The sequence below is a fragment of the Haemaphysalis longicornis genome, unplaced genomic scaffold (assembly GCF_048455015.1).
Source record: "Haemaphysalis longicornis isolate Haplotype H1 unplaced genomic scaffold, Haemaphysalis longicornis Haplotype H1 scaffold_4, whole genome shotgun sequence".
NCBI lineage: Eukaryota > Metazoa > Arthropoda > Arachnida > Ixodida > Ixodidae > Haemaphysalis > Haemaphysalis longicornis.
This window is the reverse complement of record NW_027526361.1, coordinates 16,050,747-16,073,867: the sequence shown is the minus strand read 5'-3', so window position 1 is coordinate 16,073,867 and position 23,121 is coordinate 16,050,747. Positions and strand designations below refer to the sequence as shown.

General features: G+C 46.0%; 2 protein-coding genes and 1 long non-coding RNA gene across 3 annotated transcripts in view; 2 read left to right on the top strand and 1 right to left on the bottom strand.

The window, feature by feature from the left end:
* The window catches only part of LOC144178302 (proclotting enzyme-like), a 439,300-nt gene that overhangs the window by 109,325 nt on the left and 306,854 nt on the right, over positions 1-23,121 (top strand). The gene's annotated exons all lie outside the window — the stretch shown is intronic.
* Positions 1-23,121, bottom strand: part of Phcl-1 (pH-sensitive chloride channel 1) — an 88,389-nt gene that overhangs the window by 4,221 nt on the left and 61,047 nt on the right. The window contains exons 7-8 of the mRNA XM_077706036.1: positions 21,654-21,846; positions 17,571-17,814 (exon numbers count right to left, since the gene is read on the bottom strand). Of these exons, the coding sequence (XP_077562162.1) occupies positions 17,571-17,814; positions 21,654-21,846 (437 nt within the window). The remainder of the gene's footprint in view (positions 1-17,570; positions 17,815-21,653; positions 21,847-23,121) is intronic.
* Positions 1,974-7,417, top strand: LOC144178297 (uncharacterized). Its single transcript, XR_013323991.1, has 3 exons — positions 1,974-2,232; positions 5,029-5,123; positions 6,889-7,417. It is a non-coding gene; the product is annotated as an uncharacterized LOC144178297 (long non-coding RNA).

Below are 23,121 nucleotides of genomic sequence, written 5' to 3'. Positions count from 1 at the left end.
AAACTTGGTAGGCGAGATCATAGCAGCAGCTTAAAAAGACAGCAGAAAAGGAAAGGCTCCGAAGTCTTAAGGGAATAAAAAGAAGGAAAGCTGCAGCAAACTATGAAACAACTGGTGAGAAGCTAGAGAATTTGGGAGATGTTGCAATGGGATGCTGGCACAGATAATCTCAGAATTACCCAAAACGTTACAGGCACCACTAGACGGGAAAATGACCGCCTGTTAATCCTAATCCGCGGGATGGTCGTGTCACAGAGCTTAAGGACCGAGCCCTTTTCTGCCCATCATATGTTGCACACAAGCTCCTTCCTAAAGTAATACCAGAGTCCTTCAATGCTTTTCGTGATATTCGACCGACGTAGAAAAGAACCTTGATTCAGGGAAGATGCCTTCACAATGAATCAAATTCATGTCATCAACCCGCTAATTGAGAGGGGCAATATAACACGGCTTTGTACATGACCTTTACGTATTTCTTAAGCGTTGGATTCGGGAGAAACCGCAACAGCCACCCAATATTTCAAACAGCTATGAGCGAAAAGAAATTTCCTGATTCCTTGTTCCCACATACAAAGGACGTGCTGTATATCACTCCTTCAGGCACGCGTTGCCCTGTTGTCGCAGCACAGATTTTATTTATTTTTTCTTTAGGCGCATACCCGGCCTCGTCACTCGTCAAATTCGCACATTTGGTCACGCTGACTGGTCGTTCGGGAGTGTTGTGGTAAAACCCACCTACTAAATAAAAGCGCAGAAAAACGCGGGACAAAGAGAAGAACTACACAGGACAAGCGCTTTCCTGTGTAGTCCTCGTTCCTGTCCTGTGCTCGTCCTGTGTAGTTCTTCGTCCTGTGTAGGGCTCGTCCTGTGTAGTTCTTCTCTTTGTCCCGAGTTTTTCTGCGCTTTTATTTACCAGTCTCCATACCAACTTCCCCACTTGTCGGTGCTCCTAAAACCCACGTGCGGCGATTTCCTAAAGCGTATATATATAAATATACAGCCTGAATAGTGGGCGCATTTAGGGACATTGATTGGCAGGAAATCAGTGGGACTGGTAAAGAGGGTACATTGCAGCCGCATAAGATTTGACAACGACAACGTTTTGGGCCACATGAAGATCTGCAAGAATAATTGTTCAGGAGCAGGCTAGGGGAAGCTCAGCCGTAGGATAAAATATAAACATTAAAATGTAAAGTGTTGCTAAATAGCCGCCAGGTATGCATCCCTTCAACCTGTGTTCGCATTGAAAATACGAAAATCTTTAATTTATCTTTACTGTTTCGGAGAAGATGTTGACGCTGATTTAAACCACGATAAAGAAATAGCGCTTGGGATAGCAGGGATGTGGTGCATTAATTGTTCACAAATTTGGAATCATCCAATGACCACGACGTGGAGGAAATCAACCTGTGATTGACACGTATACCAAACATAGGAATGTGCCAATCTGTCTATTCTGGTTGGATACTACTTGTCGTCCCGATCTCATCTGTGCTTGGATGTCTTGGTTGCCATCAAAAAACGTAACCCTAAGTACCTGTTTGACAAGCTTTACGAGTGTTCTCAAGAAAACACAAGGCATGATACACTTAAGCGCATCATGAATGTTGTGCACGGGTAGCCTCCCCTGGCCTCGTCACATAACCAGTCATTAAGTTATAAGGCATCCTAGAAGTAGTGACCAAGAGCCCGTGCATATCAAGCTGGTCAGTCCGACCATTTTCCGTCTCATGTCATTGTTGCCTGTGCAGTTTGGAGCAGCTGCTCTTTCGGAGACGTTTGAGGCTTTGTCAGAAGTGGCTGATTTGTGCAGCCACATTCGTGAAAGCCATATGAAGCCCTTGAAGCGACGCCTGCACATCCTATTCCAGTTCCTGTACTACATGTACCCATGCTGCTGTCTGACCTATCTTCGGGGGTACTGTTGCAGCCAGGACCATAACTGCGAAAGCCTCACCGTGTATATCAAGACAATCATGCCACTTCTGCAGGGAACCCGTTTTCATCCACTGCTAGGGACTGCTTTCATGGAGGGTGAGCTGAGCTTGGCAACGTGAAAGAAAATGCAGCCGTACGACAACCTGGTGGAGTACGGCCGACGTTTGTACAGACCAAAAAGAGCGCACAAGCAACAGTGATGTACCGTCCTGGCCTCCTCCTGTTGGAATGGGTACATCGTCACTTCCGCTCATCCAGCCCCCCAAAAGGGCCAAGGGGGAACCATGATTACAGGTAAACAGGAATACCTGAGCCATTTGAGGCCTGCGAACCACATAGCCTTCCTAAGTGAGTCTGGAAGACACCCGAAAACAGTGCTTCCAGACCTACAGTCCAAAAGCTTGGACGTAGGGTTAACGATACATATGAATAAATCTAAAGTAAGCCTAAATAAACAAGTTAGAGACACCCTCTTTATCCTAGGAAACCAAATGCTAGAACAAGAAGAACAGTATAACTACTGTGTACAGGCTGTCGGTGCTTATCCCTACCGCGCGAAGGAAACCTGGCGCAAAATAGGTATGGGTTAAGCTCCCTCGGCAAGCACTCCCAACATAATGAAAAGTAGGCTGAATCATCATCATCATCATCATCATCATCATAATCATCACCAGCCTATATATGCCCACTGCAGGGCAAAGGCCTCTCCCATAAATCTCCAATTATCCCGGTCCTGTGCTAACTGCGACCAATTTATCCCCGCAAACTTCTTGATGTCATCTGCCCATCTAACTTTCTGCCGCCCCCTGCCCTGCTTGCATTTTCTAGGGATCCACTCTTCTACCCTTAAAGACCATCTGTCCTTAAAAAGAATAGAATACAGCCAATGCGTACTGCCGCTGATAACAAATGGGGCAGAAACGTGGCGCCTTACTAAACAACTGGAAAGCAAACTTAGGCCCGCTCAACGGATCATGTAGCGAATAATAATAACAGTAACCCTTACCCTGGTATTCTGAATCCTTCCACCACTCGAGCCTCCAGTGGAGGAGATCCTTGAAATCGATTTCTACACGCATAAGCATTGCGGATTCCTCCCCTCAGCATAGTGGAGGGAGCAAATGGAGTACAGGAGGGACTCAGAATACGGCCCCTAGGGAAATTAGGGACCAAGCTCGGGTGGAAGACATCACAGATGAAGAAAATGAAATGAATTTTGACTGGCCATGTAGTCCGACGAAAAGACAGCCGATGGACCACCAGGGTGACAGAGTGCTCACCGAGATAGAAGACTAGGGGCCGTATTCTGAGTTCCTCCTCCACACCATTTGTTCACATGCATAAGCATTCCGCAATGCTTATGCATGGGGAAATCGATTTCAAGGATCTCCTTCACTGGAGGCTCGAATGAAGGAATGACTCAGAATACCAGGGTCTGTTAACTCGATGGAGAGATGCATTAGAAAATTCGGGTGCAAATACTGAACTCCGGCAGCGCAGTAGGGGAGCAGTTGGAGGTCAATGGGATAGGCCTTTATCCTTCAGTGGACTTATACAGGTTGATGATGTTGATGGCAAATAATAATAAGGTTGTCTCTGTGGTTAAAAAAATCGAATACAATAAATGTGCAGTCGTAGTCCATACTTGTGGTCAAAACATGAAACCTTGCATAGGGAAGCAACGGAAAAGAAGGCCCGGCTGCCCGATAAGGAAGAACAACTCGGTGAGTTGTGAGCAGAGCCGCTCGTCACGTAGCAGTCCCGGAGGGAGGGCTCAAGCTAAGAGAAATCTGACCACGTTCCTTTTCCCGAGAGTCCCTCGCACGAATCGCCGCCAAGCGAGCGTGCGTCTGGAAAGGCCTTTCGCACAACCCGATGTTTTGAGTGCCGATATGCAGGACTTTAAACATTAAAAAGATCACAGCTTTGACGCAGGACGAATCACCGCTAGGCCCTGTCCCCCGTACACGGCCCTGGAAGTTCACGCTTTGTTGGGCGGGCCTCGAGTCAGCGTCGTCTGTCACTGTATACGTCAGTGGTTATCTGAAGAAGTGCGCTCACTCAATAAGACCGGACGGCTAGGTAAGTAGCCACACAGCAAGCGGGATTGTGGTTTCAGCGGTTCATAACACCCAACTGATGGGATATCTATCGCGCCGGCGTCGGAACAGATATTTTTGCAAGTCGAGTACAACGGGTGATTCCCTGACTTGTGGTGTAGCTGTCGCCCTGCCATGACAATTTAACGTGCTGCCTTTGCATCCCAAGGGCGAACTGCGTTCCTGAATGGTACCTTTTGGTTGAAGTCGTGTCGGTTCTGGAGCCAACCTTGTTCGATACTCCGCTGTTTTACCACACTCACTAAGCTGTATGTGTCGCATCGGCATGGTTTCCTGCGACGATGAACTTTGTTGTGCTATGCTTGAACGTGTGACACTCGGCGTCGTGTTTAGTGTTCGCCCGTATCTTTTGCATTTGTTTGTGGAGGCCGTGAACACGGTGAAAATGCCGCAGCTTTCAGCCTTGGTTCTCCGCGTCTAACACATATTGGCACCGTCTGTCCGCTTGACCCGTGCCACAACTTTTCTTTCTTGATGCTGGTCCATAAACACTCTGCTGATCAATAGAAAATGCTGAAATTTTTTGATAAAAGACGACGATTGCATGAGACCAGCTCGCCTTCTCGCCTCAGGCAGTTGCCCATTTGCCGTTAGAGCGATCCGGTGAACCGGTCCTGCCCATCATAACTTGAGGAGCTTTTTTTTTTAAAATGAGCCAAATCCACAAATCAAAGGTAAATAATAAAACTGCAGTGACAAAAAAAACTCGGCAACTTTCCCCAAGAAAAGTGGTTGCAACAAAATAGTACAGATAAGGCCCGGCGAACGTGTTCGCAGATCGCATTTCCTATCAAAAATGAGCCAGATCCTCCAGTGGCACGGATCAAAATGAGCGAAATTCATTTGCCCATAGGGGTGTGTGTTTTTGGTGTGACGTCATACAGCCAGAAGGGCAGCCTCCTTGTGAGTTCCCACCTGAAAGCTCTGACTGTTGCGTGGATGTTTTCGCACGTTTTCTTATTTTTCGTAGCTGGCTCATCATGGATTCGGACGGTAATGAAGAAATCGGCGAAAGGTCTGTCGCCAGGCATCGACGACAAAGTGAACAGAAGAAGAAGTGAAACTGTGAGTTGTGAAACAATCATTTTGTTCCGTCTCCCCCGCACTATGTAGTGAATTTGTTTGTTTTTTGTTGTGGTTTTACTCTGCCATTTCATTACTTAACTAAATAGCCGCCGGTTACAAGCACTGGCGTATCCTTCCCTTTCGGTACTAGCCACTTCAATAGCCCTTTCTGGCCTGGTGGTGTCAATTGACGCCATCACATAAAAGTTCCTCTAGCGCATAGTGAACGGAACCAAAAGTGCTACTTTATTGGGGAATTGTTCCTTATTGATGCCTATTGCGGTAGATATCACTGTTGGTTCATTTTAGTGGAGCTGCGCGCTACAAGAATGAAGAAGCTCCGGTGAAAACGAAATTACTACATTGAGGCTGAAAAAAAAATGGTGGTCTGAGTTTTGTTCCCAAGCTTGTAAATCTATAAATACGTACATTACGAAGCTCATTTTTGTTTGTAGGTTCATGTAGTCACAAAGTTTAGAAAAATATGCAAAAGTGGTCTGTGCACGACATAAAATTTTTGATGGCCGCGTGTTTTAATTAACGGCCTCATTAATGAATCCGTAATTACTTGCACTTCCAGCTCTATTTTTTGTTTGGGATCTTGTGGGACCCTAAAATTTAAGAAAACACACAGAAAACATTGTTTTGCTTGAAATAAAAATATCAGGGCTGAGAGGGTTAAGGCAAAGAAGAAGGCTTTTTTTTAAGCACTTGGGAAAATATTGGCAAGACAATGAAGAGCTTGCGTACTTCGTGAGTGTCTTCAGGCGTCCACAGGAAAACGATCCCGCGAAAAATTCTAACAAAACTGTTTATGCTGCCAAGAAAACTCGCCTGCTCTTCATGTATATTTCTAGTGTTTTTGAAGCCCTGTTGCCCATGTTTAGTGCCTTTCCCGCCAAAACGTCATACTACCATTCTTAAAAGTCAATTTCAATAACGTTTTGATGACAATAACCCATAAAATTTAGTGTTTAAATTTAATACGAGCAAAATTCAAACTTATCTTCCCAATGTTGGTCGTAGTCGACGCATATTTTTTTTTATTTACTTGTGGCCGTAAACCTTTCATAGCTGACATGCAAACATATCATATAATAGCTTCGACAGCCTTGCATTTAGGTCCGGCAACGAATTCTCGCTTTTTTGTCAAATTCTCTAGGTGGATTTGTCTTATTTTGAAATAAAACTCCCCACTTTCTTCCGTAGCAAGTCCCAGTGAGCGCTCTAAACAAAGCCTTAAGCCATTTCATAGAGCCATGTAAAGAAGGACGATATGTCGAACGATTATGGACATGCGAGCTTAGAGAACAACGTTATGTAGAAGACATTCTAGGTTACATTGGGAGAAAAAAAACGACCTTGGCGACCACGAAAGGGGAGACCGTCGTAGGTGTATCACCCGAGTAATATAATGTGGTAGAACTTTGCTAACTCAAAATTTCCCTAAACTATGAGCTTTTTCCACTTTCAAACCAATCGTCTGTGTCCTCTATTTTTTTTGCTTGGCTTCCTTGGAAGGTTTTCGGGGTGCGCTTTATGTACCTCGAAATCTTGCTTTCAAGGCCGGAAAAATTCAATCATTCAAAGCCACAGTGACACTCTTAAAACAGGCAAGTTTATATGTGCCCAATGTCACCTTCAGCGCTTATATCAGCGAGCCCACTAGAATTTGTATGGATTCACATAAATTAGAATTGATTGATCGAGGCGCATGCAGTGATACCTCAACATCCTCGTCCTTTATTTCCTACCTCCCCCGCAGGGCGCGGCACGTATCACGCATAGAGCGCGCAAACACATACAACGACATAACGGAGTGGTACAGACACGAGAGGAAAACGATGCCACCGCCCCACCCGGGCCTGACCAGGGAGGAAGCGGTGCTATATCGACAACTCCAGACGGGGACGCTACCCACCCCAGCCCTAATGAAGCACGTGTGCCAGGACGTGTACACGAGTGATCTATGCCGCACATGCCAGAAGGAGAGAGCCACAACGGCTCACATTCTATGGGACTGCAGCAAAAATCCACACGAAGCGGCAACGAGGAAGACGATCCCGCCGCTGCTAGAAGCAGCGACGACGAGCTGTGACAGAGAGACCCAGACCCAGGGCGTTTAGCAGGTCTCGGCCGCACTTGAAAGGCAGCGACCCAGCGAAACCGAGGGAAGACTGCCGCCCCAGACCATGGGCAGGCGTGGTTGACCCGAGGAAGTAGCGGGGCCTCGGAGGAAATAGAGGCGACACCAACCGAGACGACGTCAAGGCCGCGTCGCGCCGAAGTACCCTAACAAGGCCAGGGCGACAAGCCGTCTGCAGGCCCTATCAATAAAGTTGTCGTACTTTACCGTGCCTCCCCCGTAAATGACCTTTTATCGCACCGCCTCCTGTCCCAAAGAAAAGACTTCGGTTGTGTTCTGTCTAAAACCGACTTTAAGAATTTGAACGAAAAAAAGTGCAACCCTCACAGCAAGCCAAGAAACTCAGTGTATGTTGGGGCACCCGAGCTTCAAAAACTTCTGGAACGTAACAATTATGTTTGTGGATAAGAAACTATGGAACTGCGCTTCTGATAAAAAAAAGCATTATTCATTACCACGGTGTGACATTGTATCGAATTTTTGCAATGCGAGGCGTGTACATCAGCAGTTTCGTTTTTCTTTTTGATTTACGTTTTGCTTTTTTCTGTATTTGGGGACTCTAAGTTAACGGGGTGTTACATTAGCTACCTAGGGAACGAATGGAAAAAGCGAGAGAACACAAAACTCGGTACCGAGATCAGATAAGAAAATTCGGGGGCGATTAACGGATTCCGATGGCGCAGAGCAGGAGGGATCAAGTCTGTAAGGAGGAGAGATTTTTGTCCTTTGACGAGCAAGAGCAGGCAGTTGGTATGTTGACGATAAGAGTCCTAACACCAAGGTTTATACAGTTACAAAGAACGACACTGCCTTACATCCATTCCCGCTGTAATGGCGACGTAAATAGAAACAGCAAATGACCTGAAGTGCTTACAGCGTTGCACTTGTAAGAATGGCGGCACAAAATGTTTAGTGGGATCATATGGTTAAGAATACAAGCACTTTTTATCGGTTACGTATATTCCACCTTCATTTGTATGTTTTGCATTCAGAAAGGTTGTAAAAATAAGACTACCTAGTTTCTTTCTAAGGTGTTTTGCACACACGATCTGCCTGACCCGATACATCTTTTAAAAAACATTTATAGATGTCCCAAGTCTGTCTGGCGCCACAGTTATTAGAGCGAAAGCTCAAGTACGCCATGTCTCGCAGGGTCATTCATCACGTCGCAACGGCCTTCAGACGCCGAAACACAAGTAGGGCAGGTGTGACGTCACGTCACATGATCCGTTGTGGATAGGCGTGTAGCTGCGCTCACTCGAAGCCTCACCGCTGTGTTACCATGACTAGGCGAGAGTTTAATGGCTGCTTCAGCGGCGCTTGGTCACCCAGTCTCGCCATGATTGTCGCGCCGCCGCCGAAGCGGGAATGTGGCAAGTGCGACCTAACTAGCACGAAACTCGGTGTTCATAGTCATGGCAAAACAAAGACAAATTTCAGTCGTGATAACTGGGTTTTGAAGTGTTAAACCTCATTTATTTATTGTATTTTCCTTGTCTGCCGATCTTCTAAGTGGGGACTATAGCCATTACGCGTACAATACAATGTTGCAAGCGAGAGGCTAAAGTGTTGCTTGCACATACGGCATGTTAGTTAGAACACCGCCTTCTCGTTACCAGGCAAGAAATACCAAGGACAATGTCTCCTTTTCCTGAGGCCAAATACTCGTAGTTGTGTTAGCGTCACCCTTCATTGGTTCTTAGCACTGATGTGACGTTTACGATTTCGCTACCCATAAAACAGCTCCTCTGTGCGAAACCTTCCTAACAAGCGAAGACGGCAATACTCTTCGTTAAATGCTTTGTGGCACGTTATCTGCTTGCGTTGCTCGCCGTATATTTTCGCAGTTTCAGTTCCCCTATTCTATCGTATGGCACGCATTTTGGCCGTAGGCTGAGTTTGCAAGTCAGAATGGAAATTGGGGGTGATGTCTGGGCTTGATATAGCCCCAACCTCCCACTTTAAGTAGTATAGGGGGTCGTCGCATTCGTTTTTATCTTTTCTTGGGAGTGTGGCTTCATTCACTCACGCACCAGAGCGGTCGCGGCACTATTTGGGATGAAAAAGGAACCTTAAACTGTTACTGGTGAATAATTCTCGGCTGATGCGTATAAGCGCGGGTATCCAACAACTTAGACGTGCAATGCGAAAAGCCGCACATGTGATTTGTGCAATAACATGTTACACAATGTTGAATGCCTATTACCCTCAAAGGAAGATTAGGTGCAATAAGACACTGGAGCGTGCAAGAGAACCAAAGCACGATTACGTTTTTCGAAGCAGACAGCACCTGGGAGCCTACGGCCAGCAACTTCGTACCCAATATTTGTCTGAATGTTACGGCCACTGTCACTTTTTTAGACCTTCAAACGTCGGGTTGACTTCAAGGCCAACGTTAGAGTTTTGGAATGCACGGGCTGGTCGTTCCCAAATTTCTAAACCGCTGAGGTGGCACCCCTGCTTTTATTTCACCAGTTTAGTATGCGCGGGTGCTCAGTTTTAGAATTTTCTATAACGTTTGCAGGCACTGGCCGAGAAGTTCACCTGATTTACAAAATTTGTCATACACCACATACTTATGACGCATAAAATTTGTTGCACGTGTGAATGTCTGTGGCGAAAGGAGGAAGAGGTGTTCAGGCATTAAATGTAACGTAGGGCACCCTTGTAGTTTATATTGTTTCACCAGTTGTAGCCGGCATTACCATTTGCTTAGCTCTGGTGCTACAGCACCCGCAATAATTTTTATCGACATGGCAGGCATACTAAGCGGTATTTAGATGGTGGAGGAGGTGTTGTACGCATATCAAGACTCTTGGTGTCATATTGTGAGTGCATCGGTCTGTAGCGAATAAACCATGGAGGCCAATATTTCAGCATCTGTACACTCAATGAACGCCTGCACAGTCTCAGCCAGCATGCGCACTGTCCAAAACTGGCATAGCTTTTTTAGCTAAGGGATGTTGTGAGTAGACTACCCTAACAAAAACGTAAACACTTGAGACGTTTACTTACCATTCCGAAAATATTAATTACAACTGTGTAATGCATATTACAGACTCTAACTAATCATAAACGTATCTGTGCGCTTTAAATCTTGCTATAGCATTTCGCCTTCCAAGATATTTGTAAAGTCCCGTTCCGATAATTTATGAGGACCGAGCACAGTTCTACAAACAAGTATTTGTCGCACTTATAATGCATAAGAGACAAGCTTCCAAAAAATTAAATATTATGGGTCCATGACATGGAGTCAGTCAGAGCCAGGACGCAGGATTTTAGAAAACCCTTCTCAACAAATTCCCGCTTTTAGCCGGGGAGAACGAGGATAGGGTAAACACGCTGAATGACAACTTAAAAAATCATGAAATCAGCAGCAGCTGTGTGACAACTGGTATGTAGGAAACAAACTGAAAATTAACTCACAAGACGAAGGAACCAATTGCGAAACGGAAGAACATGATTGATTGATTGATTTTAGGGTTTAACGCGCCGACGCAACGCCGGCGATGAGGCGCGCCGTAGTGGAGGGCTCCGGATTAATTTTGACCACCTGGGGATCTTTAACGTGCGCCGAAATCTCGTACACACGGGCGTTTTTGCTTTTCGCCTCCATCAGAAAAGCGGCCGCCGCGGCCGGGAATCGAACCCGCGACCTCGTGCTCAGCAGCGCAACGCCTTAGCCACTGAGCCACCGCGGCGGGTAACGGAAGAACATGAAATTGTCGATTACGGCGGATCGGGTTGAATCAGCCGAACTGTCGAAATTGATTAACAGAAGTAAAACGAACGACATTTGTACATACAACATGGCAATGATAAAAAAAACACTGAAAATACGAGGAAACTTAAGATCAACTTAAAAGAAGCTAGCTATAGGCAACGATAGAATGTACACACACAGAGACGAGAAAGGTAATACTACCCACGACGTGGACGGGATAATCAAAGTAGCGGAACGATGCTACATTAGGTTGTACGAAAGCGACCTTAGGACAGGAGAAACTACTAAGCGTACATGCTGAGCTCGCGAAGTCCCACTAATAACCAAAGACGGAGTTTAAAGGCTCTCAAGGGCATGAAAAGAGGGAAACCTGGAGGTTACGGCGGCGTAACCGTGAATCCTCTAATGGCGGGAGGTGATGCTGAACTGGAAAAGCTTGCCGTAGTATTTTCAGAATGCTTAAAGGCTAACAGTACCGATAGCCTGGAAAAACGCCAACACAATTTAAATTCACAAGAAGAGGGACACCAAGGTCCTTAAGACTTAGAGACTCATCAGCCTACTCTCAGCTGTATAGAAGCTCTCACTGCTTGTATACAACTGAGATAAGGCTGGTGGGTATCTAGTTACTGCTGTTACTTATTTCGTTTACTATTACTCTAGTAAATTACTGAAGTAATAGTTAGCCGAACAAGTAACAGCATAGATTCCCATGAACTCAGAGAGAAGGCTGGGTTTAGGAAAGGATACTTAACAATGGATCACATCCACGTCGTCCATCAAGTGATGAGAAATTCGCAGAGTATAATAAACCCTTAGTACAGCGTGCTGTTGAGCTAGCTGGTATTGCATTTTTAAGCGTGGAAAAACTGCGCTTGAGAAACAAGGCAATAAAAAAGGAACAGGACGGGCTCATAATAAACCCCTTTACACGGTATTCATATACTACGCAAAAGCGTTTAATACAGTGAGCTCCAAAGCAGTGCTGGAACCATTGAAAATCTACGGGATAGAGGAGACCTACATAAGACTCTTATCGACATATGTAAAGGATGTACGGACACGATAATTCTTCCCAAGCCAAGCGAGATATTCCCGATTCGTAAGGGCCTACGACAGGGTTACCTTATACCGTATCGCCAAAACTGTTCACAGTTTGTCTGGAGGGGAATTCAGGAAGCTTGAGTGGGAAAACACAGGATTACGGATAAACGGAGAATACTCGAGACATTTGAGGTTTGAAGACGACATAGCCTTGTTAAGCCAGTCTGGAGAACACCAGCAAAAATGATTCAGGAACTAAATTCAGAAAGCAAGGCCGTAGAGCCAAAAATAAATATAAATAAATCTGAAGTAATGATAAATAAACATACCGAAAACATTTGTAACGAACGTTAGAATAAGAAGAAGATGATAACTACCTCGGTCAGGTCATTTGTGTTGATCCAAACCACGAGAAAGAAATCTGGCGCAGAATGGGTATGGGCTGAAGTGCACCCGGCAAGAACTCCCATATAATAAAAAGTAAGCTGCCTGTATCACTGCAAACGAGAATATGCAATCAATGCATAATGCCGGTGATGACATATGGAGTGGAAACATGGATTCTTACTAAACAACTTGGAAGCAAACTTAGGTCGCCTCAGTGGGCCACGGAAATAAGAATGTTAGGAGTAACTTAAAGGAGTAGGAGTCGAGTTTCCTGGATCAGAAGCAAACTGGACTAGAAGGTATCATTGTTCAAACAAAGAAAAAGAAATGGACTGGGGCTGCCCATGTAGTTAGGCAAAATGGCAACCGGTGGACTGCCAGAGTGATAGAGCCGGTAGCAAGGGACGAGTCTAAAAGAAGGGGAAGGCTAATTACTCGAGGAATGGACTTTAAAAAGAACTTTCGGTGGCAAAGATGGTGGTCAGCTTCTATATATGCGTCGTTTACAAGGCAATAGCAAACAGAGTAAGTGAATTTCTAGGGCTTAAACTTACATCTACCAGAAGGGCCGGCGAAATTCAGGTATATAAGCCTAAGGTTTTAGGACGATATACCATATCCAGTCCATCGAAGCGGCAAATGTACCAAATCTTCGTGTTGGCCTTATTACATAACTGAAAACAATAACTCATTGCAAGTTGTAACAGTAAAAACAAATTGCAAAGGCAGACAGTTTAGAAAACTTGCATGGTAATTCTGGAATTTATATAAATAAGAATTCATGCGCACGCAAGCTTTTCCAACCCACAGCGAGAAAGTTTGTGTAAAGGAGACATGTCAGAGAAAAAGACACAGTCACCGCAAACTCATTTGGAAATCATAATGTCTTTAGAAAGCCTGTTTAAAACTCTGGGCGGGTTAATGCAAGGAATACAAATGACGAAATAATTTTACAATGAGTTTTACAGATGATGTCAACTTGTTAAGCTATTCTAGAAAGCATACTCAAGAATTTCTTTGAGATGCTCACAAGCACGCTCACAGTCACTCTCACAAGCACGTTCACAATTGGGCTCCTGAGCACGCTTACAGTTACGCTCACAAGTACGCTCACAATTACTCTCAAGAGCGCCCACCCGCGTAACCGCCTGCTTTTCGGCCGAACGAATCACCCTTAACCTGCCCATAGATTTGCGAACGGGAATTCAGGTCATGATCATCATCAGAGCTCCTTAAGGTGGACTCCACTTTATGTCGTTTAGATCAAACATCACACACTCATTTCAGTTATTTCAAGCTTCGCTGGAAAAGTCGCGGCTAGGAATATATGCCACCAAGAAATTTAAAGTAATACCAATAATATCCCCAACGTCAGAAACAAATTCGCCGAAGAATTAGCATGGTGAGGGGTTGAATGAGGGGAGATTTGGAAAGAAATACCGAGTACTAAACGCTAAATGCAAACATTCTATGCTACCTCACGAAAAAGAAACTTCAGGTTGTAAAACGCGTACTTAAATTAAACAACTGACGTCAGCTCACCGAACTGTGACCGCTGTGACACATGAAAATCACATGGAAGCTACAGACTTTGTTCCAAACTTGTGAGTGGCATGCAAGCTCTAATTAGGGAGCCAGAGTTCAGTTGTACCGGAGAAAGCATTCAGGGAACAAGCATCAGATAAAATAGCACAAGGAATCAAATGGGCCCCGAAGAAAGCGACGAGCAGCACCAAAACTTCTGAACTACACGGATAAGTGATAACAGAAGGTTCCGGGCGACGACCGGATTGCGGTGGCGCTAAGTATTTACGGTTGGAAGTTATCGGAAAGGTTTTCCATCATGTACTCGACAACTGAACGGAAAAATAAGAACCACGTATGACTACGAGCACGGAAATAGTACGCGTGATACGGTATTTTTTCTCCTGCACGTCGACGAGCATGCGTTCAAATTTTGATGAGAATTGATCGAGAAGAAAGCAATCCAAATGACAATTGGCCTTACAGTTGTCCAGTGCGCCAAATCAAAACTGAACCATCTTGCAAGCTAGTGAGCGACCAGGAGGAGCGAGCAAGCTAGCAAGCGAAGAAGCGAAGAAGCGAAGAGGAAGTGACCCGGAATTTCCCGCTAAAGAAGTAGGACTCCTCTCATTTTACGGCGCCTTGTTCACCTCGTGTTCCCGAAAGTCTTTGTAAGCCTGCCGATCTAGATGATCTGCTTTGCGATCCACCTTAACGCTTTCTAGTGGCTTGGATATGTCTCTTACGCTTTGCGACGTTGCTCGTTCATGCCGCGTGTAATGAGAGTTGACAAACATGGTTAATTTAGCATTTTGCCCGTTCACCACTTCAGCTGCATTCTTTCTTTCCTTTCTTGTTCTCTGCAATGACGTGGATGGCCTCCTCTCACTACCACCTAGTTTATGCTCGCGCTTTGAGAAGCCCCGTGCTCCAGAATGCTTCATGCCACAGGACTGCTTCCCAAGAATCCTTTAGACCCTACGTCCGCCAATGCTAACGCCCGATGCCGTTTTCTAAACAGCGGAACTGTTTGAGCTAGAGTTCCGCCCACGCATGGCGAAGCTCAAAACTCAACGGAGAAAGGAAGAGATGAAGAAAATGCACTCCTAAAAAAAAACGCTTTCTGTGGTCGGAATCGAACCTCGGTTCCTCGCGTTATAAGACCGGCGTTTATCCTATTGTGCTATCACCGCAATCGAGCCGCTGAGCATTTCCTTTGAGTTCGCAGCGCGGGCGTTGACTTTGGACTTGGGCTGAGTTGAAGTGGACTTTGGCTTCGGACTTTGGCAGTTTAAGCTAGTGAAGAACACCAGCTCCCCCGTTTCCTCATTTTATCACATCTCATTTAGGAATGTGGTCGAATTTTTCGCTCACTGGGCCATCTAAAGTTTTCTTTCGCTTTAAAGCAAGCCCATGTACCAGCATCACATAAGCACAAGCTTCAATCAAACAATGGTAAAGGCTGGTATGTATGCCGCATTGCTGCAAGGTCTGTCCATAAGCACTTGAAAAAAAAATACAAACACCTTGGGGGAATCCCCCACTTTCCTCCAGCTTTGGGAGTGAAAATGCTTTGTGCGTCTCGAGTACAACTCAGAATACGTTGGCGTGCTCTTTTTATCTCCGCATTATCATGATAGTCGCTTTTCAGAAATTCTTGGATTATATTCCGGCCCAAAACCCTCATTGATCTGTGCACTTGAAGTGTGTTTAATTACGTAGATTATCTACACAACGGAGATAAGAGTTGGCTCCCGTCGCATCCCTTCCACTCCCTTGATTGTTCACTCTAGCGTTAAAAGCGGTAGCACAGCTGGTCGTTAACATTTTCGTTGGATGTTTTCCCGCGCTAGCCACTAATTAAATTATTAAGAGCAGGGATGTTTGGTTTCGGAGGGATGGTTTCGGGATGACTGACGGCCTCAACAGAGAGGGGAACAGCGCAACACAGACGCAACACAAGAAGCGGAAGGTGACAACCACGAGCGCTGACTTACAACGGACTTTATTTTTCGCCATGTCACATATATACACTGGCAGTCAAAAAATACAGGAAAAGCAGAAAAGAACACTAAAGCTGGAGATAATCCAACCGGTCGTCACGCTGGACCCGACGCCATGTGTGTGCCACAAACCCGTGCTGAACTAAGTGTGGGACAGAAAATAATTATCTTTGTGCGAGAGGGAGAACGAGGGTACGCTAACACATTTTTTCTTTTCGGCGCTCTACTTCTGCGGCTTCAATAATTTATCGAGGTATTTTATCTTTGTGTTTTGTAATGACCAGAGTTTTTTGAAAGATTGGGGCGCAGCCGCGCAATCCCGACAGTGGATACCTAAGTGGCCACTAATCGCCTTATGCCCGTTATAGTTATTTTCTTTTAATCTTTCATTAAGGCATCGTCCCGTTTATCCTACGTACGTTCCCAAACGTACGGGACGGTGCATTAATGAAAGATTAAAAGAACATAACTGTAACGTACGTAAGGCGATTAGTGGCCACTTAGGTGTCCATTGTCGGGATTGCCACGGCTGTGCCCCAGTCTTTAAAAAGAACTCAGGTCATTGCTCAACAGAAAGATAAAATACCTAGAGAAATTATTCAAGCCGCAGAAATAGATCGCCGAAAAGACAAATGTGTGAGCGTACCCTCGTTGTCCCTCTCGCACAAAGATAATTATTTTCTGTCCCACACTTAGTTCAGCACATGTTTGTGGCACATGGCGTCGGGTGCAGCGTGATGCCTGGTTGGGTAGTCTCCTGCTTTGGTGTTTTTTTTTTTGCTTTTCCTGTATTTTTTGACTGTCAGCGTATATATGTGACATGGCGAAAAAAAGTCAGTTGTAAGTCAGTGCTCGTGGTTGTCACTTTCTGCTTGTTGTGTTTCGTCTGTGTTGCGCTGTTCCCCTCTCTGTAATCTTGCACCAACTAGCTCAAGGCTTAACCCTTGCAGGACTCAACAGCCTTGTTCCAGCCAAAGTACCGAGCTGCCTCGACAATGAACAGCTTCGCACGCCCCTTAGTAGTTATGGAACGGCCGGACCGAAAAGGTCGTGCAAAGAGGATCAAAAAGCTTGGACGCCGCAAAAAAAAGAAAATGATCCCCCCCCCCCCCCCCCCCCCCCCCTCCGTCTGACGACAACGATGGTCCGAACACGAAGCTTTGTCGTGCGGGATTCCTCTGTTGATAAAAACCTAAAGCAGGCTTCACCTGTGAAAGGGTATACTTAAGGCAGAGTACACTTCACAGGTTAAGGTTAGCTTTCCTGCAGTGGGTTTTGAAGTGGACTACCGACGCCATCAGTGAGACATAGACAGATTCGCTTTAAGCATCCACCGAGTAGGAATGCCTCATCGCGTAAACATCGGCTCCTTATATTGGGGGACCCAGGTTCGATTCCGACGACAGGAATCATTTTTAGCTTCACCCACAATCATCATCATAGTCCGAGATAGTTGGCTTTCCTGCAGCGGATTGTGAGGTGGACTATCGACGCCATCAGTTAGACATAGGGAGCTTCGCTTCAGTAGGCCGGAAGTCCTTAGCGCCGACACCTGGCCAAAGTGTGCAAGGGGGAGCGTAAGAGATCAGCGGGTGCGAGGGGGTATGAGTAGTGTATACCTTCATCTCGAGGTGCTCCTGGATGCGCGGCGGCGCTCCTCCGGCGGCGGCCCTGAGCGGGTCTGCCGACGCGGGCCGGGAGGGGCGGCGCACGGCGGCGGCCCTCTTCCTAAGGCCCAGGTTGCGGTACAGGTAGTTGACAATGATGAACTCGAGCATGGACGCGTAGATGAAGAACATGCACACGCCGTCCCACAGGTTCATGGCGGTCAGGTTGGACACCACGGGCAGGTTGGACCGGAAGCTGGGACGATTGCGAGCCCTTAAATCACTGTCCACAATCTTTGACAGCGTGGAAGGCACCGTACAAGAACTAGAACTACAGCATTGATTACGGTGTTCTTTGCCCGAGATGTACGTACCTTATACCTCCGGGAATTTACAAACAGCAATTTCAGCCTTTCAAGCAAAATAAAACATATATTTAATCGCTCGTACAAGGATACTTACCGAGAATGATCTCGGTAGACAAGATGCCTCGAATAGCCTCGTTTGACAAAATGAGTCTGTGTGATGTTAGAAGTATGGGTTTATTCTAACTGAACTGCACATTATGTAAGATAATGTAAGAGAACGGGGCAGGGGGGAGGGGGGGGGGGGCAGATTTTTTTACGGTTACACTTAAATACGGCAGGTTTCAACAAATTTATGTCGCCACAGCAATACTAATTACACCGCTTGTGCTTGTGGAGCATGTCAGCGTCTTTTTTTCTACGGTTATCTCGCTTTTTCTACCCTGTTTTATATCACGCATACTGCGGTATCTTAATTGTTGTGTTTTTTTGGAGGGATATCCAACGTATCTTAAACAAAGAACCCTGGTGTTCTTGCTTTGTTTTTGTTGTTTGCCTCAATTACGCCGAAGGTTTCCTTGGCTTTATACAACACTCACACGAATTGGCCGTGCCATCAGTACTTGTAGATAGCTAAGTGGTTTCCGTATACAATGTGCCCATAAATTCCGACTCTGAAATAAGGAATTAAAAGCGTTTACACCCACTATTACGGCAGAAAGAATTTTTTTTTACAACAGAACGGTCCCCGTTGGCTAAAATTCGCATCAGAAAAGGTGGCGCCAAAAAAAAAAAAAGGTCGTCATCACGCCCTGAGATGGTGGATGTCCAGCAAAGCTGTTGTAACCAGTACAAATGGTGATGGGGGAGAACAGGAAATGTTTCTCGTCATTTCGGCGGGCTTGTCGGTTGCGCTAGGCCAGTGTCAACTAGACTAGGGTACAGAGTATCGGCACTCTTTTCCCCTATTGTTCCGTTCCGCCGCCTTGATCAGTGGTCATTTCGCATTGCATGGCATTTGTTTACACTGCTGATACTTAATGGGCGCCGCCATCATTTTGTTGTTTATGCGTTTTAGTCGGTCAACTCTGGTAGGTTTAGCTAGTTTTTTCCGCTCTGCGCGCAGTTCCGAATGCGAATCAGATATAACGCGTGTAACAGCATTTCAGCTGCAGAAGTGGGGCCAAAGATGCCGTTTTGCTGCATCTTCGGTAGTGTTGTTAACGAACGACCCGGTCGAAGTTAAAAGCGAGTCCGTAGATGCGACAATCTCGCAACACTGATAGACGCCAAAACGGCCGCCGTTGCTGACTTGCGTGCCTAAGTGGCGGTACTCTAATACCTTATCTCCTGAGACTACGCTCGGCTTCTGTGGCGGGAAATTTTGGGTCCTGCCTAGCCTGACGCATGCGCTCGGCGTCGTGGGCAAAAATTGCTTTATTTAGTGACACTAGTCCTACCTAGTCTTCAAAGATAATCTGCAAACATAATCTTCAACAGGAACACATGGTGAAGGGTCCCATTGTTTACAGGCGCCTTATCATCATAATGCGGCTTCGATGCTCGTTTTGTAACTTCCTCAAACAAATTCTGAGCTCTATGCTGTATGCCAGGTTAGCCTTACTCATGCACTCATCGTCTTAGGGCTTGGCGTCTTGTCGTTTTTGCCCACGGATATAAAATCATTGGGGGTAGGTATACAGCTGTGCCGTAAAAACCGACACCAGAGGAGTGACCAAAAATACCGACGTTCAAACTTCGAAGGAAACAAATAAATCTGCCAGGTTCACCATGGTATGCTTCGCGTATAAAACTTAGCAAAAACCTTCAAGGCCATTCCGCCGAGCCAATGTGGATGAGCAGTACAGCTGAAATATCACTGGCACTTAGCAACAACGGCCGCAATGGTTTTGTTGTCTGTGATATACACTGATCGGCGTACTCGCAACTGTATGGACATCCTTGGGCAATGTCAAAGCGTTGCATGTACCCTGTTGGTTGGTCGGTTGGGCCAGGTCGGTGCGGGTGGGGGCCATCGCAAGACAAATCGCCCACACAAAATCACTAAAGCCTTGTCTTTTTTCTCTTGACCAATCCACATCGAAACTGCCTAGTGTGGCCACGGGGGTAGATTCATCGCAACTAACTCACTGTCCGACGGCAGCTCAAGGACACGTAAGCACTCCTTAATGGTTGTGAATGCGAAAACTTTATATTCCAATTCAATGCCTGAGACGATTTGCATCTACCCATCCTTCTCAAATTACCTCGTCCACTCGTAGCTTGACACAAGCTGCCTCATGATCCGCCTCCGTTTTACGCTTTGGAAAGGCTTTTTTTTTCGTCTCGTAAACGTTATGCTGCTGTCGGTTTGTTTTTTGTTTTGTTTGTTTTGTCACTGACGGGCTAAACCATGTGCTGTGGAGCGTGTCGGTCTTCACAAGCACGTGGAGCTTCGGGAGTTTTTCACATCAATAAGCAAGCGAGTGCGCAAACAAACAAACAAATACCGCCCGCACGCGAACGCCTCTCTTTATGGAACGCCTAGCGCTACAAAGCACATAGGTAAAGGTGGCTTTTCCGCACGGCTTCCTCGTGTGTGTGCTTCCGAAAATGTATCGACACGTAGCGTAATCGAGCTTCGCTCTAATAAAAGCCTGTTATCAGTGGTTATTACGTACGCAACAATGAGCCCCTAAAAGGGCTAGAAATTTACTTTGCCTCGACCGCAGCCGTCGCAGACCCGAGGATTATGCCTGGGGAAAGTGACGCCATCACCTGCATAATTCGTGCACAGCTTCTCCTCTTGCAAACTATGCTTGAGGCAGAGCACCCTTTACAGGGCGAGTTTTTGCAGACGTGAGTAGGCACGCTGCTGCGACATAACCAAGAATTTCGGAAAGATACATTTTATTCTTTTTTTGCAAAACTGTATACCCACCTCCCCTTCCACGCCCCCCCCCCCCCCCTCAAATGGGTTGATACGCTTTTGGGCAAAGACCATTATTACGCAAATACTTTGTAGCTCCCAAACTAACTGCCAACTTTTTTCCACTCTTAGGGGTGGGAATACAAATGAACTTTTATTGAGGTCTTAGGTCATGATAAAAATGTCAAATTAAAGAACATCCTTTATTGCAGGGGCTTGCTCCAACATGCCGCCACTATAAAAATGGAGCCAGGAATTTACTGCTTTACTGCCAAGTTCAGTGCACAAAATACCGAAATAACCAGGTCGGCCATAAATTGCATTCTGAGGCCTTAATTAAATAAGCAATCAGAAAGAAAACTGAACATAGAATTAACAGTAAGGTTGTTACATGCTTGAATGGAAGTCATTGACCTAAATTCCGGGATTTTCGCCTCCGCCAAATTGCGCGCTGCTGATGCCTTAACAGCCATTCTGTATTTAGGTATCATGTAGGAAGACATCCAATGTTAGGTATATATCCATCTTTGTATTCTTTCCAGCGAGTGAGATTTCGTATCGGTTGATTATCTTTACCCGACTGTTTTAAGCGTATATGACATAGCCGCAGGTAGATAGAATAAAATGCGAGCAATGGAATACGCGAAGGCTTTCACAGGCCAACGTTATCCGGTGTAAAATAAACCCCAGAAGGGCGGCCTTCCAAAAAGTAGCAGTAGCAGCAACAGCACACCATCAATCACTCCAAAATGTCGGAGGAAAGCCAAAAAAAGACTAAATTCGCTTTAAAATGGCCGTACGACACGAAATTCGCCTGACAGTTGTTACGAAGCACCTTAAAGCTCCGAACAGCCCACGCACCTGTTGGTGGTAGTGCAAAAGTTGAGCATGGTGGTGACGCCGATCATGACGCGGGCTGGTACGGCGTTGATGTCGAGCCAGAAGCTGATGAACGAGCTTGTCACCAGCACGATGCCCGGCACGAAAACGGTGCTAATGTAGAACGACTTGTCTCGCGTGAACACCAACAGCACGCGTAGACAGCTGTAGTTTCCTGCAAAGCGGCAAACCACCTCTTAACACCAACGCAGGGCTTCATACTATCGTACTCCGGGAGTCACCGTCGGATGGCGCTGCTTCCCTGCTCAGTCTGCGTGCCGCGACTAGCTCAATGCACACGAAAGGGACGGGAATAAAAGCCAATGCCTGCTTCAGGAATACCGACCGGGCAGGCCACTGTCGTTCTTTCTAACTAAATCCCGTGTGCGCTCGGGCAGCGCGCAGCCCGCGTGGCCCGGCTTGACTCAATGTGTCGCAAGGACTGCGTTCCCTCCCCAAGTGCCACGCACAGCTTGCTTGTGACGTGATTGAGCCAGCTGTCTGTCTTATTCCCAGGGAACACCACTAAGCCAATCCATTTTGAGCAAGAACTGGCCAACTCTTAGGCTCTTTGAAGACGTGCTAAAAGGGAGAAAACTGTCCCGGAAGACAGAATAAAGTCATTTGCGGTTCGCCGCAGGGTCTATTGCTTCAATCTTACGAATTTCTGCGCAAAGGTGCATGCACAGAAAGAACTTTTACAGCACATATCCAAAGACGACCTGCTACTTTTTCTTAGCTCAAGGAATGAGGTGCACCACAAAAGAAGGCTAATCGGTGAATAAACTTGTTTAGAGGCTATTTTAGGTCAAAATACAGAAACCAATAAAATGCGAGCGGTGTATATCATAGAAGCATAAGGACGGGCACCAAGGCTCTGGGGGGTTAGCGGGTGTAAGCAGAGAGTCTTAACAAATAGGTGAGACAAAAACATTACTGGAAGAAATCATTGGGATCCATCTTTATCCAACCAAGCTAGGGTTTTACTCGAAAATTTGTTTTAAGTGCAAAGCTCTATAGGGGCCCGACTTGTTGCCGTAGCTCTTCCGCGGTCGCGCAATCTAGCCGCCGCAGTCACGCACCGTCACGCACCCAAGCAGAGGCTTCGAAAAAATACCCGCTTGTCCCTCGATTCAGCCTTCCTGCCAGGATTTAAGAGGATACTTAATCAAGATGCTCACACAAGCAGAATCCTTCGAAACTCCTGGAACCGCTGGCACTTGTCGTACACGTCCCCATTATTTAGCGCAAAAAAAAAAAACTGCACGTAAATTTGAGGCAAAATATATGTAATTAACTGGCAGTCCCCACGTCCATTTAGATAGGAATGCTCATTGGGTTGGTTTTTACGATAGCAAGCGAAAAAAGTGGCAGGCGAAGAAAAAAACTCCCGAAGAAATAAATGCGCAGCATTTTTATGCCACTTGTCCCAAGTGTGAGCTACTTACAG